This window comes from Pleurodeles waltl, chromosome 2_1 (assembly GCF_031143425.1).
Source record: "Pleurodeles waltl isolate 20211129_DDA chromosome 2_1, aPleWal1.hap1.20221129, whole genome shotgun sequence".
Classification (NCBI taxonomy): domain Eukaryota; kingdom Metazoa; phylum Chordata; class Amphibia; order Caudata; family Salamandridae; genus Pleurodeles; species Pleurodeles waltl.
Genome location: NC_090438.1, coordinates 378,722,619 through 378,746,994, shown reverse-complemented (window position 1 = coordinate 378,746,994; position 24,376 = coordinate 378,722,619). Strand labels below are relative to the sequence as shown.

Sequence of the window (24,376 nt, the reverse complement as noted above, 5' to 3'; positions counted from 1 at the left end):
CATCCGCAAACGCAAAGCATATGACCCATGGGACACTAGGGTGAATTCCACCTTCGCAAATCATCTCAATGCTGATTTACTGTTAAATCAACGCATAAAGGTAATACATCAATAAAAAAAGACGCACATAGGTCATGCATCTGAAATACTCACGCAAATATCAGATGTGTCAAATAAATACACGCATTACAGAAAATGTGACGCTCGAGACAGGAAGTGATGTAATAGGAAATCCCATTTACAGGAATGGTACAGTGGGTGTACTTTCACTTTCTCTTTAAAGACTGTGCCTCTTTTGACAGTGTGGTTGTGTCTTGGAGTTGGTGGTGTGTTATTAATCTGTATGTTCTGTATTGTATCTTGACAGTCCCTCCTGTTGTGTTTTTTGTAGTATTCGACTGTACTTTGTCCTATTGTTAGTACATTTGTGTGTTGTTAGTATTTTTTATTGTACTTGTACTGTGGGGTGTCTGTCCGTGATAGTTGTTAAGTTGGATTAGTTGGGATTGTTATTTTTGGGCCTTAAGTTTCCTTTACTTAATTTTTGTTTAGAATAATATTTTTTTGTCAACCTGTACCTCAGAGATATGTCTGGTAGTGGGTGGCTGACTAGGATGAGGGAGGAGGAGGTGGGAGGCTTCTTGTGGCTGGTAGCCCACTACCTCCCATTAATGTTGGAGATGGGGGGGGCGTGTGATACAGGGCTACCAGATGGAGGTGAGGTGGCTGCGGTGGGGCAAGGTGCTCCACCACCTGAAGCGGGTGTACCGCAGCAGCCGCAACGAGCACCTGCTGAAGCATCGCTGGGCAGATCTGGTTGCCAGGGAGCAGGATCTGCTTGACCATCTTGGGGTGGTGATCGGTTGCTCTGTTGGTGAGTCTCCCATTGGCAAACTGTTTACTGTTCAACGCACATGAATGACAGTAGCAGATATGCTGGTGTGCTGCATGCAATGCTTATGGACAGGTTGCATGCAACCAGAATGAAGTGTAACTGTGCCAGTATAGACATGGAGTTCACACATCCTACCATTTTACCAATGCAAATCAGATGTTTGGTGAGTCATGCACAACCATCACTAAGTCACACATTTCAGGGGCCATAGCAACATCTGTGTCCCAGCATTGTGTCATGTATGATAAGCCAAGACACTGTCAGCACACCATATGTAACTGGATTGTGACAACAAAATAGGGCAATCCATGTATGGTGCCACATTGTCATAATTTCACATATATCATCTCTGCCATTATGTTATCAAAGGGGGCATACCCGCCTTAGGGGGCGCTGGCAATGGGGCATTTGATAACATCAGACAACTTTGACACATCAGTCATGGATTACTCAATCCATGAACATTGCAGACTAAAAACTGAGCTGCTTGCCCTTCACAAAGTGCCTCTGTGTGCCTTGCAGGACAAACCAGAATACCTGAATCAGTTGTCTTGTAGAGCACCAAGGTAGTGTCATGTATCTGTCACTCAACTCCCCCTCACACCATGGAGTTCTATCTCCTATAGATTGGCCACATATGCTTGTTGCAGTTTGTAGCACTACATGAGTCTCAGGCCCAGTGTAAGTGTGCAGATGTTTGGCTCTGACTCACCTGAGTGTCAGTGTCATCGTGAGTTTGCAGTGGTGTGTCTGTTGTACAGTCCTCAACCTGGATAATTAGCTCACTCATCTAAAATAGTACACGCTGTAATATGTTGTCCACTAGTAGTGACAGTGATATGTTACTAACCATTGTTTTCCATCCATATCTTACAGGTGGATCTGCCCCCTACACCGAAGTGGCTAGATTTGAGGGCCCAGATGTATCCAGTAAGTGTGATTATGTCTGTCCTGTGTAGTGATTAAGGCTTTTGTGTGAGTGAGTCATGTGTGTTGCACGCAATGCTAGAAGTGATGATCTGTCAAATGATCAGATATCAAACTAGGCTGGATGGTGACACTGTGTCCCATTTAATGGTTTCCCATGCACAAGCAGAGGATCATATCTTGTGAGGCTTGTGGAGCTCAATGGGCAGCATTGGGCAAACAAGGCGATGACAAGCCACATGTGGGACCAATGCATGACTTAAATGTGCACCATTGTGAAAATATTGGCACTGGGACACACCGTCATTCTCACAACACAGTGATGCACCATTTTGTACACAAATTGGTGCATCCCTGTATTGTAATGTACATGTAGGACTGGGTGGGCCATTGTCCCCTAGCATGGTGCCACATACATTGTACTCCATTTACGTGACACTTATATGGAATGTAATAGGTGTGCATGCAGATCAAGTCCAAACATGTGCTGGTATGGATATGGGTGTGTAAGGAATGGTATTGGCTGATTAGGTATAGATCCTAGTTGTCAGCCCTCCTAACATATGGTCCACTCCCTGACTCCATGTATGAGTGGGCATGCCTTGGTGGATGACCTGGGCAATTGAGAAGATGAATTGCATGGCCACCCCCTGAGGCAGAGCAGCGTGAATGAGTAACAACAAATTTGTAGGTAGATGTGATGCTCACAGCATAGGTGACAGTCAATTTGATCAGGCTTGCATGTGTACCTATCAACACTTACCCCTTGTGGTTACCAACTGCATCCCATACTCCCAATAACAGATTCAAGTTACTGGTGATGCATGGTCGAAAATTGACACAGATGATGAGGAATAGTGGCCCTGATCTATGTGAAGTTGAAGCTGTCTTTGCATTGTTACACATGGCACAAAATCAATGCACATCTAATTTTGTTTGTTTCCTAATCTTGTCGTGAGTGGCAATGGTGTCAATGAAATTATGCTAAGGCAGCATTGTCGTTTCATTCATCAGGGCCACTGTATTATCTGGAATGTGAGTTGGAGTGCATGTGCAATTCGATGTAGTGTGTAAGGTTATAATCTGTACATACTCCACACAATGCTGACACTGATGGTTGCCTGTCTCAATTTAACAGCTGCCAACATGAACAACAAGGAACTGCGGGCTTTTCAGAAGAGGGTAGTCCGCTATCGGCACATATTGGCAGAGGAATCTGGGTTCCAGAGGATGGCACGCCACTATCGCATGGAGTGATCCACCAGTGAGTGACTGGCATTCACCCAAGGGGGATCCACACTGCCCACTCAGGGAGGACCAAGCACCACAGCTGTGCAGGGGGCCACAGCTGACACCATCACAAAAGACCCAGCTGCTGCACCTTCAACATCCATGCCACAGCCGCCTACACCTGCTGCCATGGACATGAGTGCTATTAGGGACCTACAGAAGGATATCACACTGGTCCTCAAAAAGGTGGACACTCTTGAGAAGGAGGTGGAGAAAAACACAAAGAGACTCAAATTCATCAAGAGGAAACTCAAGAGGGCCAATCTGTGAATGACTTAATGACTCACCCCCAGTTCAGTACCCTCCCTCCTTATTTGTTTTAATGTTTTTAGTGGGTTTTAAACGGTTAGTGTCAGGTTAGACTAGGTTAGTAGTTTAGTTAGGATAAGTAGTTTTTTTTTAATTTTGTTTTTTTACTTTTTACACTTTACTATGTGGGCGTGTGGGTGGCAACTGATGTTGGGGCTTTTATGTGTTATATACATTTAAAAAAAAAATATTTAATAAAAAAAAAATGCTAAAAAAATATATATTTGTTTAGTTATAGGCAGTATATGTGTAGTTTAGTATATATTGTCCTACATGTGTCTTGTGATATAAGGGGAATGGGAGGGCCAATGTTTAAAATGTGTTATATAAAAAAAAATATAAGAAAACAAAAATACAGAAAAAATATATATTTGTTTTGTTATAGGTAGTATATGTGTAGTTTAGTATATGTTGTCCTACATGTGTCTCGTGATATAAGTGGAATGGGGGGCCAGTGTTTAGAGTTTGTCGTTAAATGTGTTAGGTAAGTTTAGCATAGAGTAATTAGGGTCGGTTGTTGGTTATGTATAGTTAGGATAGGTTAGGTTAAGATAGGTGTTCTTCATTCTTTTTAGTTTAGTTAAATTCTAATTATAATTGTTTGGGTACTCCCTTACTTCATGTGTCTTATGCTTGGGTCTTAGGATTTTCCCATGGGTGTATAGTGAAAATTGTGTTGGCCTAGAGATTCCGTCCTGCTTCCACATCCCTCTCTTGACATGTTCATCACCTTCGTACAACTGAGCTGTCACATTGGCAGCTACAGCCCATCTACTCCTCTGTGCATCTGCCATCCAGTGTACCCACTACTCAAGGTGACTATGTTGACCATGTATAGGACAGGTAGGTGTGGTAATTCAGCTGTCATTGTTTGGGTCCTGTGTCGGAAAGTTGGGCACTGTAGGATATCTCACAGCAGCCTACATTTCATATCTATCCTGCTAAACTGACCAGTGGCAATTACAGGTGAGGTTGATTCCCCCTGTTTCACGCCAGTTTGTTCTACTGGTACTCCCAGCTGACGATATTGCCCGAGAACTGTTTCACAGCCATTCCTGCCATATGTAGTGAGTGTAGCACACGTGTTTTTGACATACTCAGTGGACTGCTTGTAGGGGATGAGACCAGCATCGACATTCATCATGTAGGTACCATGTCCGTACATATGTGCCCACATATTCATGCACTCCTGTACTGACACTCTGTGACTAAAGACATGTTACACACATCACAATTCCTAAGCATAGTAGATGTGTCATAACACACAAAGACATGCTGGTTGTGTAGGTGGTGTTTAATTACAAGTGTCGTAGTGCAAAATGTACAATGTCCAGGTCTGTGACCCCATTAGTGGAATCCATACAATTGTGACACAACACAAGTCCAGGGTTGAGGAGCATGTCATGGGACATGCGTGGATAAAGTGTCTTTCAGTGAAGGGGAACATAAATTTCCAATTGAAAAATTAGAGACAATTGCAGTCCATAGCAGAAAGGTCACCAGTGTGTTGGTGAAGAGTGCATATCTGTAACAGTGCTAACACTGGCATGATGTCAAGCACAGGACAAAGGAAAACACTGCCCAGGTGGCATGGGCTGGTGCTACCAGGAAGTCGTATGGGTGAAGATGATCTGTTCCACCTCTTCATCCTCCGATGTGTGTGGTGTCTCTTCTACCCTTGATGGTGGTAGTAGGGAGGTAGAGGGGGCCACACACACTTCAGTGGTTGGAGATGTGGACTCCAAATTCCCGGCAGCTGCCATCTGTGGAACTACATATGGCATCACTGCAGCAAGGAGGAGCTGCTGATTTTTGAGTATAGCAGCAACATCCCAGTGGTAGGCATCCATGTCTGCCCTGATGGAAACCATTTCCCAGTGCATGGAGTCCACCTTGTCCTCAAGCACGCTGATGCCAGTTTGGGAGGGCAGTTGTTGTGGCCTCTCCCTCATGGCAGCAGCTATGTCCCTCAGACACTCCTGGACTCCACGTATTGGGGAGTGTGTGCGTTGGTAGGCTGCAGTCTGTTCAGTAGCCGTAACCATACATGTGTGTATCCCTTCCGCAGAATGCAGCACACATTGGAAAAGCAAAAAGCTAGGAGGTATAAATGTATTCCTCCTCATTGCACCCTGCTAACACCACCCCTGGCAGTGGTGTAAGATTTTGGCGCTGTTTCAGGTTTACAAAATTCCATTAATCTGAGGCAGCATCAATATGCAATGGGTGTTGCTGTGGCACACCCACAGCAACACCCATTACACGCCCCTTCCACGCACAGTGAGGCGTCGGAAGGGGCTGTATTTACAAGGGGACGTTACCACAAAAAGTGGCTTATCGCCACCTTGTCAATATGGCACAGTGCATAGTGCCACATGAGCATCACTAAAAGTGATACTCCTGTGGCACTAGAGGCCTATGATGCGCTTCTTAGTACCAAAGGATTGTTCCTGTACATCATGGTTGCAGTCTGAAGCCCTATGCCCCACCTGCATTTCACATGAAGGGAAGCCCAGTTGGCACAATTGGCTGCATCATATCTTTTAAGTGTGATGTGTATCCTTTTTGTGGCTTAACACCATCTTTTCGTTATCTACCCTCCCTATGCATCCATTTGCATGGTGAGGCCTTGCAATGGGTGTTGCTGTGCTCATGACACAGCACCACACATAGCAATTTTCACCTGTCACAGTCTTACATGTTTCACATACACCCATACTATGCCGAGACCATGCAGCACCCCAGGGATGGCATTGCCTGGACACTATGCTTTGGTTAGCATTGATGGCTCCTCATGTTGTTGTTTATGTTTGTGTGCTACATTGTATGGCACTCATGGACCTGGCAGATTTCATTTTCATCTTCTGTCTGTGTAGGTGTGTTTGCCTTACTAAACACCCCTGTCCTCCCACTCAATGCAGCCCTCCTTGCACTATTATACATGAGTGCAGCATGGTGACAATACAGCTCATTCGACACAAGCACAGGGTTAGACCCAAGTATGGACACCATGGGTATGACATTTCTGCTGTGTACATCATTCTGTATGTGACAGTGCCTGATGGTAAATGAGTCTATGGACATAGCCAGTTAACAGGAGTTGTACTTAGGTCAGAGCCTGAAGCTAGAGGTGATTCTGAGGTAGTCATACTGGTCTCTCATTTCAAGCGCATCAGTCCTATGGGCACCTGACTGCCATTGTGTATTTGACAGCACCCAGCAGCACAGGTGGTAGTGGCAACTGTTGTCAATGTGAAATGCCCCATGGGCCAATGGCCTGGACATGGCAGGTTTCCAGCAGCTTACGGACTGGCTATGCCATCTGTCCTGTGACACCAGACAAGTATTACGTTCTACACTACCCTCCAGGTCTGTTTCCGCATTTCCACCAGCCTTGCATGGCGGTGAAACACCCATGCAATGATTGTTGGTGATGTGGTGTGGCCCTGGGTGCCCCTGCTCAACCCATGCACTTGACATGGGCGGTGCAGGGGGTCCCATGCCCTAGCCCTTTGCCCTTTCCACTGCCTGGTTTGCAGGGCTGAGTGCAGCGTATCCTGTTACACCCAATGCAGCCCAAAAGTGGCACTGAGACTATTTGATCTATCAAGAATGTTGTGCTAAGTGCCCCACAGAGCTACCATGAGCAGACAGATTTCCAGCCACCATCCCAACGTGTGACTTATACTGCCAAGCGCAAAGGGTACACTGCACTGGCAGTCTTACTAACACCAGACTTGCCCATGCACCATCCCCCGCCCGTCGATGTGGAATTACATGCCATTATGTTCACAGTCATACCCCATGTGTTGTATGTGTGTGTTTATTTCCCCATTCCCATGTGCATGACATGGTTGTGTCAGAGTAGTTGTGGGCTCAGTCTGTGACTGTTGTGATGTATTGTTTGCTATCTGTGGGACACATTTTCTGTAGTGGCACATTTCAGTTCAGCATCAAGATGTGTGGTTCAACACTACTTCAATTTAGTTGGTCTGGGTAGTGGCATGTTACCAATGATACAGGTCCAGCATGCTCCCCCAGCGCCTGTTCAGTTCATTGTTCCATGCACCCAGGGGACACCCTGACTGCATGATGGAGTGGTGACTGTCTCATGTGGATGTGTTGTCTATGTGCAGTGTGGTGGTGCTACCGGCACATGCCTGGGTACTGTTGGGACAGTTGCAATGACTTGTGTGCTGTGAGATGCAGCACACATGCGTTTGGGCAATGAGGCAAGGCAGTTGCAAGTTGTTACTACAAGGGACACCACTATGACTTAACCCTAGGAATAGTATTGACTGACTACCTGGTCTCTGAATCCTTGGTCGTGTTGGTAGTGTTGATATGACTACTTGCAAGGGATATTGTGATGACACAGCCAGTGGCACAGTGATTTTACATGCCATCCATCCCAAGTGCTGCATATGTACATGTAGGTATTTAGGCCTGGTGTTCAACGTCTGTCCAGGCAGTGTATGTTTCATGGTGCATGGCGCTACCAAGGCGTAGGTACATGTGTAGCTTACATCGGCATGGTGCAACTTGCTTAATGTGCATTGTGTCCCTATACTCTCCTTTGACATGCATTGTGTGAGTCCTATGTGCCTCCCCCTTCTTGCACTTGACATTTTAGCATAACTTTCCCCCATGCATCTTAGCCTGCATTTGTGGTGTTACCTGGTAGTCTGTGCTGTCCTGTCCTGTGATTCCTGTTACGATTTCCTCCGGGATGACTGCTGCAACCATCTCCTCCATCTTGTCCAAGTCCTCTTGTGGTGCTGGACTCCCACCTCCAGTTTGCAGTGCTGTCTTCCTGTTCCTTGCCATTTTTTCCTTTGTCCTTCGCTTCCAGTCATGCCAGCGTTTTTTGCACTCAGTTACAGTTCTCCTGACCTCTGCCACATTGTTGATCTTATCCACTATCTGCTGGCAGATTGTCTCTCTCCTTCCAATTGTCAATTTTGAGGTGACAAAAAGTTGATGTTGATGCTCCGTCACCTCTCTCACCAGTATATCGTGCTCCTCTGCGCTGAAACACCACTTTCTCTTTTTTTCTTTCCCCTCCCCTGGGTCTTGTCTGTGTCCTCCTGTCTGGTTACTGGTTGAATGGGGTATCCCTGGGGCCTCCCCTGGCTTCCTGCCTCCATTTTGCCTCTCCTTTGCACTGTTTTCTCTGTTTGCGTCTGTATTTGACGCTATTGCTGGCAAAAATGGCGCATTTCCGTTTTGCGATGTGTTTACATGTCGTGAACTGGATTAGAGTCATTTTTCCTCCATTAACATCATTTTGCCTTACGACAAGGCACAATGGTTAACGTCAGAAAAAATGACTATTTTTAGCGCCATATAAATATGACGCCCTGGTGATGTTAAAAAATGGCACCTACAGCGCTATCCTTTTTGACGCAAAACTGCGTTAGTGCAGTTTTCCATCACAAAAGTATAAATATGGCCCTTGATCTTTTCTTTCAACTCCATAGTTGAGTTCCTTTTCAACTATGGTTACACAGTGCTTTATTCAGTTAATTTGCTGGCTTCCATCCCCCAACAGAGGATCTGGTCTAGAATATGTGCCTTTCCACCACTGCTGTGGCTAGTTGAGCTTCCTTGCAAGAATATTACCAGTCATTCCCACCCTATGACAAGTTTTATGTTGTCCTCGCAGGTCGATTTTAATCTGTTTACCTGATTTAAGGAAGCCCTTTTATTTTTTGACATCATCTTAAAGCTGCAAATGAGATAGAAATGGTCAATAGCAATTCAGGCGTAATCTAGGGCAGCTAATCAGAAAGGACAGACATGCATGTAGGCAGACGGGGAGTCACTCCTGAACCTTCCATTCAGGTACCGAAGGCCAGGGATTCCAGATTATTTGCCAGAAGTGCACTAAAGGCATCTTTTTTTTAATCTAATTGGGATACTGGATATTCCAGTATGTATTCTCCCTGTCTTTACAATCCTCTGAGGTGCTTGCCCCGAATAGGTTCAAGTTAAAATCACCACCAATTATAAACAGAGCATTCACGTGCTTTACTGCCTCCAGTCTTTCCAGCAGAATGCTGCAGGGTAAAGACATATATTTCCGATTATAATAGTGTTCAGCATTTTCCTGTTGAAGCCCTCACTTGTTTTAACAAGATTGGAATCACCATTACGTGCCCAGATGTTTGGAGCTTTAATGGCCCAGTTAGTGCCTGATTTATGAAAAGTTATCGCTGTCTTCGCGTTATTTTTCGCTGCAAAAGTAGTGCAAATTAAAGTATATTTTGTAAGTTTGCGCCTCTTTTGTTTAAAAAAATTACACAAAGGTGGCGCTAACTTTTCATAAATCAGGCACTTAGTTTTTATTTAAATCGATATGTCAACACTTGGATGGCCACCATGTGCAGAGGGCCTTGCAGGAGCTGTAAATTCAACATAATTTTGAAGCAGGTCTTCATCCAGTCTCTCCTGCAGGCAGATAGCATTGTTTAACATTAATTCTTCTAGATCTAATTTTTGTGTTCTCATTCCCCGTCTCCCTCTCGCATTCCAGAAACACACCTTTAGTTCTTTGTTCATTTGGTGCGCTCTTTGCTCCTCCTCAGGGTCGGTGATTTATTGTCCTGGCTAGCCAATCCCAGTTCGTATACCCTTGTGTGGAATTGATCTGAAATCTACTTGATTCTCTCCCCGGGCCTGTTGGCATTACCCACCCCCTCCCTTATCCTCCTCCCTCTCATTCTTTTGGACGGGTCATGAGGAGTAAAGATTTTTATCTGCATGCTTGTGTTATTAGAGGGCACAGGGGTTTTGCCATTGTGGGTTGGGGCCTCCCTAGCACCGCCTTGGGTGATCCTCCCCTCTGATCTGCCATAATCTTTTGTCCCTCCCAGGGGTCGGATAGTACACACTCAAATTCATGCACACCTTTTGCACTTCTCAGTACTGTTGTTTTCTGGTATTCCCTTGTTAGATCATGAGGAGGATTAAGTATTGCTGGGTATCGGTCATATTGGTGACATGAAAGCTTTATGCCCCAGGATGCCAACAAAAATCTAGTTTGTTCAAATTTATGCACAATTGAAACCTCCTTTAGCCCTATCTCTGTTCATGATGTTCCTTCTGGCCTAGTGGCCTGAATGCCACATATTCAATATTTCGGAATTTCAGTATTCCCGCCATGGAATCTTTGAGGTCAGTCTGAGTATATTCTGTCTGTTTAGTAACCTGTCTCATATACCAAGTGTTTTATATTCTAGCTGGAAGGTGTCATTTCAAATACCTTTTGTCTGGCCTCTGTAACTGTTTGACACATCTCTTTGTTTCTGATGTTGTTTGTTCTCCACTAGCATTGTATGGGGCGCCCTGAGGAGTAGCTAGTGGGGAATCAGTTCTTGCCATCACCACCCTCTATGGTGCAACCTGATATGGATGATGCAGTATTAATGGGAGCTGTCTCTCACCCCTTGGTCTGCGATACATTTGTGCTGAGAGGGGTAGGGCAAAACGTGAAAGCCAGGCTGTTGTTTTTTCTGGAGTTACCTCTAAGCCAGGGGTCCCCAACCTTTTCTGTAGCGAGAGCTACCTCTGACATCCCCACACCGAGCTTTGTCCACTTTAAGCCTAATGCCCATAGAGACAGATACTGTAGTTTGAACAAAATACTTTGACTACAGGCACTATGACAGGGCTGCTATGTGTGTCAATGACAGTTGCGGCTGCTGCCAGGAAGGGGTGGGGGCAGGGGAGGCAGTGCATGGAGCAGAGCAGGAGATGCAGGGGGCAGTTGAAAAAATAAATAGACTTACCTGCCCCTCTACGATCCGCCGCTCCCGTCAACCGCCTCATCTCATGTGCTTCCCTCCCCATCCAATAACAATGCATCCCTCATGCTGTTACACAGCATGAAAGAAGTGCCACGATTGGCTTGAGCAGTCAGAAATGCTGCTCAAAAAGGGAGCGGGGCACTTCCCTTGGTCTCTACCCAGCTGTAAAATATAGCCGAGTGGAGAATTTTTAAGTGCGCATGTCAGTTTGGCTGGCCTCAGACTTATAAATGTACATACCACTCCTCTTCCACTTGACGTGGAGGAGACTGGCCCTGCCCCACCATACGAAGGCAGAAAAATAAAGGGATAATAAAGTGCTTTTATTATCCCTTTATTTTTCTGCTTTTAGTCAGTGGGGTGAGACTCCTCCGCCATAGCAGAGGAGCCGCCCCTGGTCAGTGAGAGCATGGTCTTTGGAGATGTATGAAAATGTGTACATATAAATGGGATATATGTATATGGGTAATTAAGAGCCTTTGTCATATGTACTTGTGACACAGGACATATCTTTCACCATGTGTGGCACTGTTACATGTATAACAAACCATATAACCATTGTTTTAAGTGAGAGAAATTTAAAGTGCAAAAATATTCAAATGTGGAACTTTACTCTGTACTTGACTGTTTTTCAGTTATAAATATGGCACAGTATTCTACTGGCCACTGGGAGCAATAGGTCTGCAGTTTGTAAATGCAACACTTTGAAAACAAATTGAGAAACTAAAAATGAAAAGTGAACTTAATTTTAAGGTAACTTTTCATTTACATTTTGTCTGATTTAAAATCATTGAGAAACATAATTTGTACCCACCTCTAATACTGACTTGACAAGGACTTGTATTTAACAGTTAAATACCTTAGTGCTTCAATTCTTCAATTCTTCACCTCTGTGCCCTGGGTCATAAATCTGATTCCAGCACTGCACCTTATCAGGCTCTGCTATCTGCAGCCTGATGATAATAATGTAAAATAAACACAGTCTTCCCTTAACTTTAAAAGGAAAAATGTGCTTATTTAAAAAGGAACTATAGGCTGTGAGCTACTCTGAAGGGGCCTGGGAGCTACTGGTAGCTCATGATCAAGTGGTTGGAGACACCTGCTCTAAGCACACCCTTTTTAGCACTTTGAGAAGATTTCCTTCTCCATTTCCGGTGTTACTGTTTGGGTGTCCATATCTGTTCTTGTGCACGGTATTTTTAGTATCTGAGCTCCTTGCCCCTTCTGCTCTGGTCATCCCCAGTACTCCTGACTTTGGACCACAGCTCCTTTGTCCAGCTCGCATACCCCTCTCTCATGCAATATCTTTCCTGCAGGAGCCTGTGTGGTTTATAGGACTCTCCTCTAGGCGAACACTGGATAAAATAGGCAATCCTTATGAGGCAAAGTTAGGCCAATGTGTACTTTATTTTGTCCTTTCTTATTCAGTTTCTTTAAGTGTCTCTTATTTTTCCATGATGGGTCTTCCCACAGTTTGTCCTGAGTACCATTATTCTTGATATCATTTTCATAGATCGTTTTAGTGCCATTCATTGGCTGTAAGGACATTGCATCACTTGTTCTGTAGTTGCCTCGTAGCGCTCGGGTCAGCCTTTGCTTCATTACCAGTCAAACCCTCAGATCTTCCAGCTTCCACTAGTAGCAGGTCCTCTTTTATCCCATATTCTTCATTATCTTTGTTCCTTGGGGTTTCGTCTCTATTCAACTGCAAATTCAGCTTATCTCTTTGATTTTGTTTTAGCTTCAGTTTTTGTGGAGGTTTTCCAAAAGTGCACAATCCTCCTCCTGCAAGCTCCTGTGATGTTATTGCTGCAATCTTCTCGGGTCCCGTAGAACATCCTTCCATTTGACTTATAGGGTGCTCCCTTCTGGTTTGAAAGCTTGAGTATGCGTCCTTTCTTAGATCTTGAGCTAGAGTGGTCATAACCTTTGGTAGTTTGACGGTTTTGTCCACAATTGGATTGCATTGACACCAAAGTGGCTTATCCTTAGCAAATTCTTGGGCCTGCTGTATGCGTTGCTTCAGATGCTCTAAATTGGTGTTAATAGCCAAAGTAAAATCAGGAAGTGTTTGTAACACCTCACTTTGGGTGTCCAATTTATCAGCATGGAGTTTACTGGAATTAATGATTTCCAGTAGCACTCTAACCAGTGCCTTGCCTACATAATGTGGCAGATCATATTCCAATGGACTCCATTACTCCTCGTCCTTCTGAAATGCCTTCTCAGGTTCTCGCGGCTCCATCTTGCCATATGCTGCAGCTGTTATAGCAAAGGTTTTATCTTCCTCTCCCATTCATTACCAGAGACAGATCATTGCCTTTATCAGTTTGTTCATTGGGTGGATACGTCTGGATACTGGGACTGGTGGGAGAGCATAGCTGTACCCCTCCTATACTGCTTGTTGAGCCGTATCAGCCTCAACTTCTTCCAGTCTGGTGCCCTTACTTACTGCACTTCTCATTAACCCCTGAGTTCCAGGCCACTCCACAGGAAAAGGGGTAATCATAAAAACACCATTGTATGGAGCTTTGTCTGTTTTAGACCCCTCACTCCATGATCACTTCTTCGCTGTCATGAGAGTATTTTGAGTAGCTTCAAGTTCTTCTTTCATTCCTGTGATTGGCCTAAAGAACTCTTTAATCGTTAGATTACTGAAATGACTTGATTTTAATGCTTCGGAACCTGGAGAAGCTAAATCCTTCTAACGTGTTTTAAGGACCTCCTTTTCGTAAGTTACTGAATGGGCTAGTATTGCTATACTTTTTCTTTTAACTGCTGTTTGCAATGATTTTGCCGAGCCCAACTCAAGGAGACAAGAATGCTGCGCTCTCATTCTCCACCTTTCTGCAGGATAGCCAATAGAATGTAGCCCAGCCCTTAATCCCCCTCCAGCACGTCAGGGTGCAGGAGTACACAGGAGCTGAGCCGCACAGTTGATGGGGAGGGTATCACCGCCCCATGACTTGTCTCAAGAGGGGTGGCAGGCAGGAGCAAGGCAGACAGGGTGAGAGAGGAGATCGCAAGCAGCACCAGCCCCTAAGCTGGCCCCTTTTGCAACATTACTACTACACTCAACCTCGTGTGATGGTGCAGGTACTATTACACCCCCACCCCTCATGCTCTTTCTATCAACTCCTCCTTCCTTAAGAGATTTCCCCCCTTCTGGAGCTATGCCAACAAAGTAACAAGTGTACCACAGGAGGAGTATAGAGGTGCCAATAGTGTTACAAAAACACAGTGGTGGTCAACGTTAATGGTGGTACTGGGGAGGGGTTACCATGGGGGGCCAGCGGGTGGGGCCTCCACCTAAGCAAACCAGAACCAACACCAACCCACCCCCCCAGGCCGTGAATAGAGGCCAATGACGTTGCACAAAGCAGCAGCACAGAGAGCAGAAGAAGCGCGGTGATGAAGGAACAAGTCAGGGCAGGCTCCTTTGCACAGCACAAGCAACACCAGACTAATACCGCTCGCTTCCATGCAGCACAAAGAGCCCGCAGCCTATTTTCTTGGCTCCAGCAAACCAACCTTACCAATTCACTAGCTGCGCTGGCCTCTGGCTCAATCACGAGCCCCTTGTGCCCCTTCTTTGGGTCTCAGTCATAGGGTATTCTTTTCTTTCTGAGCCTTTTCTTTCCATGCAGCACAAAGAGCTGACTGAGCCTGCTGTGACTAGACTTCCTGCTAGATTTGAAGCCACTGCTGTAGCCACTGTTGGTTCCTTGGTTCTCATCCGCTCACTTCACCTCACTTCTGAGATATGTGCTGAGATTATTGGCACTATAGTCCTGGCACTCTAGAACAACTAGTGCCCTCATTCTCATGAGGGTACTAATCCTGAACTAAGCGCCAATTACAAATCTCACCTGAATTAGAATTAGTATTGGGGTGCATATATTGCAAACATCAGAAGTTTTTGCCTTCACATTTTTTGCCAGATGTGGGCAAGTAGCGGATATGCTTTGTTTGCACACTTTAGAAATGAGAATAACGTGTTATTGTTGTGCTATCACTTGATCTTATGCATATACATTGGAATGGCATGCAAATCACACACCTAGTAAATTCCAAACCCTACACAAGGGAAATGTACCTATTTTGCAGTTTGCATCTGAGAGGATGCATGGGGTTGCCGTTCTCTCAGAATGAGGACCTAAAGTTAATAGGCAACATAAAACAACCATTTTGTTAGTTTGCCACATATAAATGTAGTCTTGGGTGGCCATACATAAATGTTGTCTGTATAACCGGGATGAGCAGTGGGTGACCACATCAGTAAATTGCAGCAGCCAGTATAAGACGTATGGTGACAGCTGGCAGAAGAGCTGAGGAGGAGTGACAAGAAAGTAAATGAGTTTTAGAGCTGACACTACCACCCTGCAATCAGTGTGTAGCCATTTCCAAGATGCAGGCTCAGCCTCTGCTGCTCATGTTTCACCAGAACTTCACAAGCCTCAGTCTCCATGTGCCTTAAAGCTGCAGAGAAAATCACCAGTATACATACAGCTATGACACCCCTGTGCCCAGGAACCTAAGAGATAGGCTCTCCTGAAGAGCCCCTGTGTTCTTAGCCTTATAAACCTCAGTATAGAACTTACTTCTGCATAAACAACTATCCTTTGTGGTGTGGGTGTGAAACAAGATGCTCACAATCACTGTGCACTTATCCAAGGGGCAGGCTCATGCTTTGATGCTTCTTTTATCAAACTCCATCAAGCTTTCGTAAACAATCAACACCGGTGTATACTAGCTCTTTGGGCACATATGTGACTTTAAATAAGCCTTTTGTGTCAATTTCAGGTTGCAAGCTTATCCTTATCCTTTCTTGTGTTACAATTTGTAGGAAATTGGATTATTATTTGAGGAGCAGGGTGACTACTCACCTCAAGGAATATTCACAACCCTTGTCAGAGTGAACTCACAAAGTCACGAAATGAACCTAAGCTCAACTCCCTGATAGCTATCGCATAGAACAGACAGGCTTAACTTAGGACAAGGTGTCATGTAAACTCCTGCAGTTCCAAAAGAGCAGTTAATGCAAAATGCAAAACAATAAAAGTCCCAAACCGAATTAGAAAAATAGAGTAAAATGTAATTAACAAAATGTCACCACAATGACAAAAAAACAATATGGGGAACCCGAGGTATGAATTTTTAAAGTTTTAAGTAGGAATAGCAACAGAAGTGCAAAGCGCCAATGATAGTCAATGGTCATGGTAGAGCAGAATGAAGGCAAAATTTGATGTTGACCGCAATGGTGTAAGCATCAGATACACCAACCAGGTTCATCTGGTCAAAGATTTTACCTGTAACTTTAGTCGTTTAAGTTCCAGTCCACCAGATGAGTACACTTTTAAAGGCCTCATTTATCAAGGTATTGCATGGCGCAGCTCAGTAAGCCACCTTGTTGCATTGCACAAAAGGGCCTAGAATGCACTGTAATTAATGTGACGGCACATTCCTGTAGCACAGTGGTCAGAGCAACCCCCTCAGGAGCTGGAGGTCTGGGTTCAAGCCTTGGCATTGGCGCAACGTCCTGTCATTCTGGCCAAATCACTTAATCTCCATATGCCCTTAGACAGCGCCTTGAGACCCTTATGGGTGATAAACCATGCTATATAAAATCTACATTTTATTTTTTCATTCCTGTCCTTCCTTTGTGTTTGAGCCCTTTTGGTTGCCAGCACCAACGCAGGCACCCTTATGCCATGGTGCAACAATGCCTGCGACGTAAGCAGCATTGTTGTTGTGCAGGAGACGTTTCCCTCCTTCAAAGTGTGCTGCATAGTGCAGCACACTTACAAAAAGGAAACAGCAAGGAGAGAAAAAGATACTTCTCCTTGTTGCACCTTCCCTGGGGAGGCGTAGCATTTGATGTATTCATAGGTTCACCAGTGATGGTACATCTGGGAATGTGCCAACCTCCATGGGTGGATGTGTGGGAGCACCCACTCTCTACCCAGGGAACTCTTCCCTGGGGCAGAGTAACGCAACACAGCAATTTGCACTGCGTTGCGTTACTCCAGATTTATCAAGCCACTGAGGGCCACCCAAGGTGGCCTTGAGTGGCTTGATAAATTTTATTGTAGTGTTGCGTCACACATGTGCCTGCCCTGCGTAGTGCAAAGGCATCGCAATTTGTTCCTAAATATGCCCTATAGAGACTTACAGGGTGTAAGGAAGAGGCCAACAGCAGCGTCCAGTTCAATTGCCACTGATCAGCTGGGCAGTTACATGAAAGGTCTCTTGCAGCTTGTCGTATCCCTGTAGCTTGAACAGTTAGGCTTATGACCCTGGGATTCCACTTTTTTTGCCTGGGAGCAAGAGGGAACAGGTCCGTTCCTTCTGGGTTCCTCTCAGGTCTCTGGTCTTCTTCTGTTCTTCCTCAGGTCCAGTATTGTTCTGAAGTAGGTCCCTGGAGATGGCACATTTATGCCCAGCATGAAATAGCAGATGGAAGGGACTAATAGGCGTGCCCTAACCAGTGAGGTAAAAGCTCCTGGGGTGAACTCTACCCATTTTCAAGGTGGTGAAAGTCTTCGGCCACACTAAACCAGGGCTCTGAGGTCTGGGGGTGAGTGGGGGGAGTGTACTATGGTAATCCTAGTGTCTTCCTGCATCTAACAGTAAACTTCGATTTGGGACAGCCACTGTAACCCCAATAAACCCAGAGACAGAAGTGTGGTAGATCAAAAGAAGGGTTGTCCAGCAACCAAACAGCTGATACACAATTGTTCTGCATCCTGTTGCTTTCCCTTTCAAGTGTGTCCCTAGTGTTAAATGTAGTGTTAAATGTAAAACCCAGAGACAGAAGTCTGGTAAAACAAAGCAGGATTCATTAGCATCCAGGCAGTGGATGCGCAATATTTATCTTACCATCCAGTTCTCTGCCTTTCAAATGCACCCCAAAGCATTATATGTAAACCCAGAAGACCTGTCAAGCAGGATTTGACACTCAAGTAGGTAGTGCCATTTAAGTTCTAGGCCCTGATTACGTCTTGCACCGTATACTAGGGGGTTATCAGTAATCCAAATAGCTCAGTTAGGAATATGCCAATTTGGCCATGCCTAGAGGACAGCACATGCACCTTGCTACTGGTTAGGAAGGGTTAAGTGCACAGAGTTCTGAAGAAAATGAAAATATAGAATCCAGCAAAAGGCAAAAAGTGTGGTGTGACCACACAGAAAATGCAGATTTCATACACCCACAAGACCTGAATGTGCAGCCATCTCCAGCACACGGATACAACCTATGGGATACACATTACATACACAAACATTTGTGTGCAGTGTCCATCAAATATGTAATTTAGGAAGATTGGCCTGATATGTTTTTTTCCTGTTTGTGAACTTTTGGGCTTTTTGTGTGTCAATTCTCTAGAGCTTGTGTTTATGTACTGGACAATATATATAGTGTAGTTTACTCATAAAGAACATATAATGGTGAACTACCTTAAAAATTAGCAAGAGCTGCCATTGAGAATGAAAAATAGTACAACTTGCAAATCCCTGTGTCCTATTATTTACAGACAACTATTCCTTAGCCCAGACCACCTAATATCCCATACTCCAATACTAATTTTAGGGCAATTTAGTGAGTTTGTCTGATTAATGCATCTGGCATACAACTCAAAAGGAAAACAAATAACACAGATGTATGTATGCTGCAAAAACATTGCATTTTACATTATAATATTGAATATCAAAGCACTGCATAGTGTGACATACACTTCAAAAATGGAAGTTCAAATAACGAAAAGTTTAAAGAACACAAACAATATATAAGAGTATAGTTACCATATTGCCTGACGGTAATATTTCAGACCTGCCTATGTTATAAATTATACTTATATATGGGCTGCCTATTGCATATGTTGAAAGTGTAGAAAATTAAATATTCACAAAAGAATAAACCATATTTGTTTTTTATTTGCTTACATCACTCAAAGGAAAAGGAGAGGCAATTTAATCATATTTCTGCTTTCAAAAATAGATAAATAATTGTACACTTTAGAAACGCAGCCAGTAGAGGTCTTTACATCTGTGTGTGCCACTCAGCCTTTGACTTAGCGCATCATTCAACCCAGGTGTCTCCAACTAGTTGATCGTGAGCTACCAGTAGCTCCCAGACCCCTTCAGAGTAGCTCACAACCTGTAGTTCATTTTTAAATAAGCATGGGGTCACATTTTTCCTTTTAAAGTTAAGGGAAGACTGTGTTTTTCTTACATTATTATTATCAGGTTACAGATAGCAGAGCCTGATAAGGTGCAGTGCTGGAGTCAGATTTATGACCCAGGGCACAGAGGTGAAAAATTGAAACACTAAGGTATTTAACTTTTAAATAAAATTCCTTGTCAAATCAGTATTGGAGGTAGGTACAAAATGATGTTTCTCAATGCTTTTAAATCAGAGAAAATTAAAAATGAAAAGTTACCTTATAATTAAGTTCACTTTTCATTTTCATTTTCTCAATTTGTTTTCAAAGTGTTGCATTTACAAACTGCAGGCCTCTTGCTCCCAGTGGCCAGTAGAACACTGTGACATATTTATAACTGAGAAACAGTGAAGTACAGAAGAAGGTTCCACGTTTAAATATTTTTGCACTTTAAATTTCTCTCACTTAAAAAAATGGTTACATGTTTGTGTTATGCATGTAACAGTGCCACATATGGCGAAAGGTATGTCCTGTATCACAAGTACATATGACAAATGCTCTCAATTACCCATACACATATATCCCATTCATATGCACACACGTTCATACATCCCCACGCTCTCACTGACCAGGGGTGGCCCCCTCCGCTATTGCGGAGGAGCGTTGTCCCACTGACGAAAAGCAGAAAAATAAAGGAATAATAAAGTATTTTAATATCCTTTATTTTTCCGTCTTCTTAGGGTGGGGCCAGCCTCCTTCATGCCAAGTGGAGGATGAGTAGTATGTGCACTTCTAATTGTGCATGTCAGTTTGGCTGGCCGTCTGAGGCTGGCCAAACTGACATGCGCACTTAGAAACTCTCCACTCGGCTGTATTTTACAGCTGGGTGGAGACCAAGCACAGTGCCCCACTCCCTCCCAGACCAGCATTTCTGCTCGCTCAAGCCAATCGCGGCACTTCACAGCATGAGAGAAGCTTTGTGATTGCTTGGGGAGGGAAGCACATGAAATGAGGTGGCTGACGGGAGCAGCAGATCACAGAGGGGCAGGTAAGTCTATTTATTTATTTTTTTAACTGCCCCCCGCACCGCCGCTCCTTGTGCTGCCCCTCTTGCCCTCCACCCCTTTCTGGCAGCGACTGTGACTGTAACTGACACACATAGCAGCCTTGTCATAGTGCCTCTAGTCAAAGTATTATGTCCAAACCATGGTATCTGGCTTTATGGGCATTAGGCTTAAAGTCGACGAAGCTGGGCATGGGGGTGCCTGGCATTAAAGCACAAGTTTTTTAGCCTTCAGTAGCTCACAAGTATTTTCAGTGATCAGAAGTAGTTCTCGCTACAGAAAAGGTTGGAGACCCCGGGTTTAACCTGTACAGGACCCAGTAATTACAGACATCTATGCCTTTTTAAGACAAACAGATGTAAACATTGATGTTCTTAAAAAATTGTAAAAGTTAAGATTATCTTTACTTTGCTTTGGTGACATTTGATTGTCTTTAAGAATACAATAAATGCTGAAAAAATTAAACATACATAAACAAGCCTCCTTATTGCCTTTAGTCTTGTTTTGTTAATTCCACCCTGGATCTCTTGGGGTGCTGCAGCCCTACTTCCATTGGCACTACTGAAAGAGTATTGTTTAAATAGCATGCTCCCATCAAATGCCAGCCTGCCCGCTGGTGGCCCGTTTTAGAGGCAGAGCTGATGTCAGAATCCCCACCTCTGCTCACCTAACAACCTCATTTTATAAAATGGCACCTTTGAATTCAGAGCATATCAGAACAGGTGTCTGTGGGGACAGCACACCAGCAGCACCTTTTTTACTTGAGGAACAGTGAATCCTTGGGAATCCTTCATGGCCTGAGGCATGCATAACTGGCTTTGAGAATGGGATTCCCAAAGTCTGAAAACAGGAACAAGGGCAAACTCACCCCGGGAAGTGTAGGTAATTCCTAGGATTATTTATTCCTGTCTGGATGCTCATCCCATTATCCCAGGCATGTGGGAGTGGCATGGGGAATATGCATGATTTCTGCATGGTGAGTGAGCCGGAGAGTGGGCCCTGCCCACCTTTGGAATAGTCCTAGTGACTACTCCTGTTCCATTTGCCTGGGGAATCCCTCTCATACTTCCATGCAGTTTAACCTAGAGGGAATACCAAAAACGGCCCAGCGCCTAGATGACAAAATGCAATCTCAGAATCCAGCAGGCAGAATTCCTAAATCAGCATGCGTTGCGTTAACGGCCATGGTTACGTCTTCCACTGCCCACGTAATTGACAAGCAGGCTCTTAAATCAGATTGTTTTGCCACGGTAAAATTTGGAGAGGCGGTGGTGCAGGTTTAAACTGTGCGTGCAAGTACTCTGCTCAAGTTTGAATACGGTCCTGAACAATCAAATTAAACTCTATAAAATAATGTGCTCTTTTCTCGGGCTCAAAACATCCTTCCCCTTCCCTTGACCCTTCCTGAATCAGTACCTCCATTTACAGCTTGGCGTAAATCCATCTTTTTTAAGCATCACAGGCACAAGGCAAATGTTTGTTATTTGCTTGTTCGTCACGACTTAGATTATTTCATATGTACAATTACTGTATAAACATTTTAAAAATCAGAAAAAAACAAAATTGCTTAACTTGTAGCTTTGTTTTCATGATGTTGTTTCTTTTATGCCTAGCTCCTCGGTGGTGTTATAATTTGAACATTAAGGATGGCAATGCAGTCTGTTACTCTCCTCGAGGAGCTAACTACCGCAGTACCTTGGGCACCCGCTGCCACTTGACTTGTGATCATGGATTCCGGTTGATTGGACAAAAAACTGTGCAGTGTCTGCAAAGTCGCCGATGGTCTGGGATTGCCTACTGCCGAAGTAAGCATGAGAGTGAGAAAGTTTGAGCGCTCTGTCCAAGTATTAATTGAAAGGAGCCACCCCGAGAGTGATGTCACAATAGGTCTCAAAACCCAAGCACATATCATCAAACAATGGAAGATTCTAGAATTATTGCTGATTATTAGCCGTGCAGATGTTATTTTCTCTACTGCGGATTGTCCTTTTAACAAACAGCTAGAAATGGCTGCAGGTTTAGCATTCTGTATACGTGAGCCAATATCTCCAAGTAAATACATATCAAATGACAACATGAATTAAGTTATCATTTAGCAATTGTTCATTCAATGGAGTTAAAAAAATGTAAGGCTGAATGTCACTGATATTTGGACATACTCCGTTTCAACGTGTAGAACATTATCCTTTCACTGCATTAGGTCACATTCAAAGAGCAATGGTATTGTGGGTGCTCATACTGCAGCCCGTAATTACCGATATCAGAGTGCTTTATTTACTGGATATGGTATTACCCGCTCATTCCAATTTTTGCAGGTGAGAATACAGCATAAAATACAGTATTGAAGTTTGTGCACATAATTGTTTCCAGACCTATTCACAAAGGTAAATTTACACATATAGATTTACTCATGTGTAAGTGTACTACTGCATCTAGTAGTAAATTTACACTTTTTTGCTTTTCACAATTTAGAGGGGCAATTTATTATTAAGTGCCGAATTACGTGTCTCCAGTCTGTCAACACCGAGGGGTATATTTACTTCACAAAAGTGACACAAATCGATGCCATTATTTTTTCCTAATTTCCTTCGCTGCTCAAAACTTATTTTGCACCGGAAATTAACTTAAAAATAACACAGAGCAGAACATAGCGCTACTTTGCATTAAGGGGACATTCCATGGGTGGAGCATGGGCGTTTGTGTATAACCATCCATGGTTTTTGACTCAGAACCCTATCTTCAAAATAAAGTAAACGGATTTGCATCAAAAATAGCGCCTGTTTAAAAAGGGCACTATGAAGGAGAAATGCTTTCTTCTCCTTTCTTTTTCGACTTTGCATGTGTGCTGTACTGCACAGCACACATACAAAGTGGTAAAAGTTTTAAAGCTAGTCTAAGCATAATATTTTGTACTGGAAGGGTATTCTTCCCATATAAAAACTATGCTGGATTCACCCAGACACCCTTGCACTATGGTGCAAAGATGTGTGTGTGGCACACAGCTGCCTGATTGAGCACCAGCACTAGTGAGTGTGGAGGAGAATGCTATATCTCTGTCAATTTGGTGCTCTTCTGCTGCGTTGCGTGAAAATTTAGTAAATCTGGACCTGAGGGTGGAGCCTGCTAGAACATGATTTGTAGGTGTAAAATTACTACTAGTAACGGTTCAGATGTAGGCTGGTGTCTCCATTACTGAAGTAAAGATCATCCTATGGTAAAGTATAGTACAAAATAATACAGTTTAATACTTACTAAAAAATATTTCAAACATTAAATGTAAAATAAAATTGTAAATGATCTTAAAATAATTATTAATCTAGCACTAAAAAAGATGCTACAACACATTATGTCACCAAATGACATGCATAATAAATAATTGAATTAAAATATATCACATTGATTCATATTCATTATTTAAAATGTTTTTTTAATCACCCTCACTTTTATTTTTATATTTAACTATTAGTTATTACATTCTACTAAAACTCATTTCTTTAATTAATTGTATTTAATTTGAGTTTGTATTAAAAGTTAAAAATATTATCTAATAATATTTAAACCAAAAGGTGCATATTAATTTATTTAATTAAAAATGACTATTCGATTTAACTCTATATATATATATTTTATATACATATATATTTATATAATTCCAAATATTTATTTATTTAGTATTTTTTTCAAAGAGGATATTTAAATTTGTGGCACCATAATTTTCTCCGACAGTGTGTTGCAGTACCTGTGAGTGGCCCTGACTAGGGGAGTACATACTCCAAGGCTGGCAGAGTGCATTTAGAACTGTTTTGGGTCCTTTTTTTTTACTGTAGTAACAACAGTAATGCAGTTTGTAAATAGCAATGATCTTACTCTTTTGTGTGTGGGTGTTTGTATTTGCATGCCTCTCACTAAAACCCTTTCTTATGT

The 24,376-nt window shown here is 43.4% G+C and overlaps 1 protein-coding gene across 2 annotated transcripts in view; it reads left to right on the top strand.

Annotated features, from left to right (window-relative positions):
- The window catches only part of SRPX2 (sushi repeat containing protein X-linked 2), a 411,391-nt gene that overhangs the window by 267,390 nt on the left and 119,625 nt on the right, over positions 1-24,376 (top strand). For both annotated transcript variants that reach the window (XM_069212794.1, XM_069212786.1), the window contains exon 4: positions 22,066-22,257. In XM_069212794.1, the coding sequence (XP_069068895.1) occupies positions 22,066-22,257 (192 nt within the window). The remainder of the gene's footprint in view (positions 1-22,065; positions 22,258-24,376) is intronic.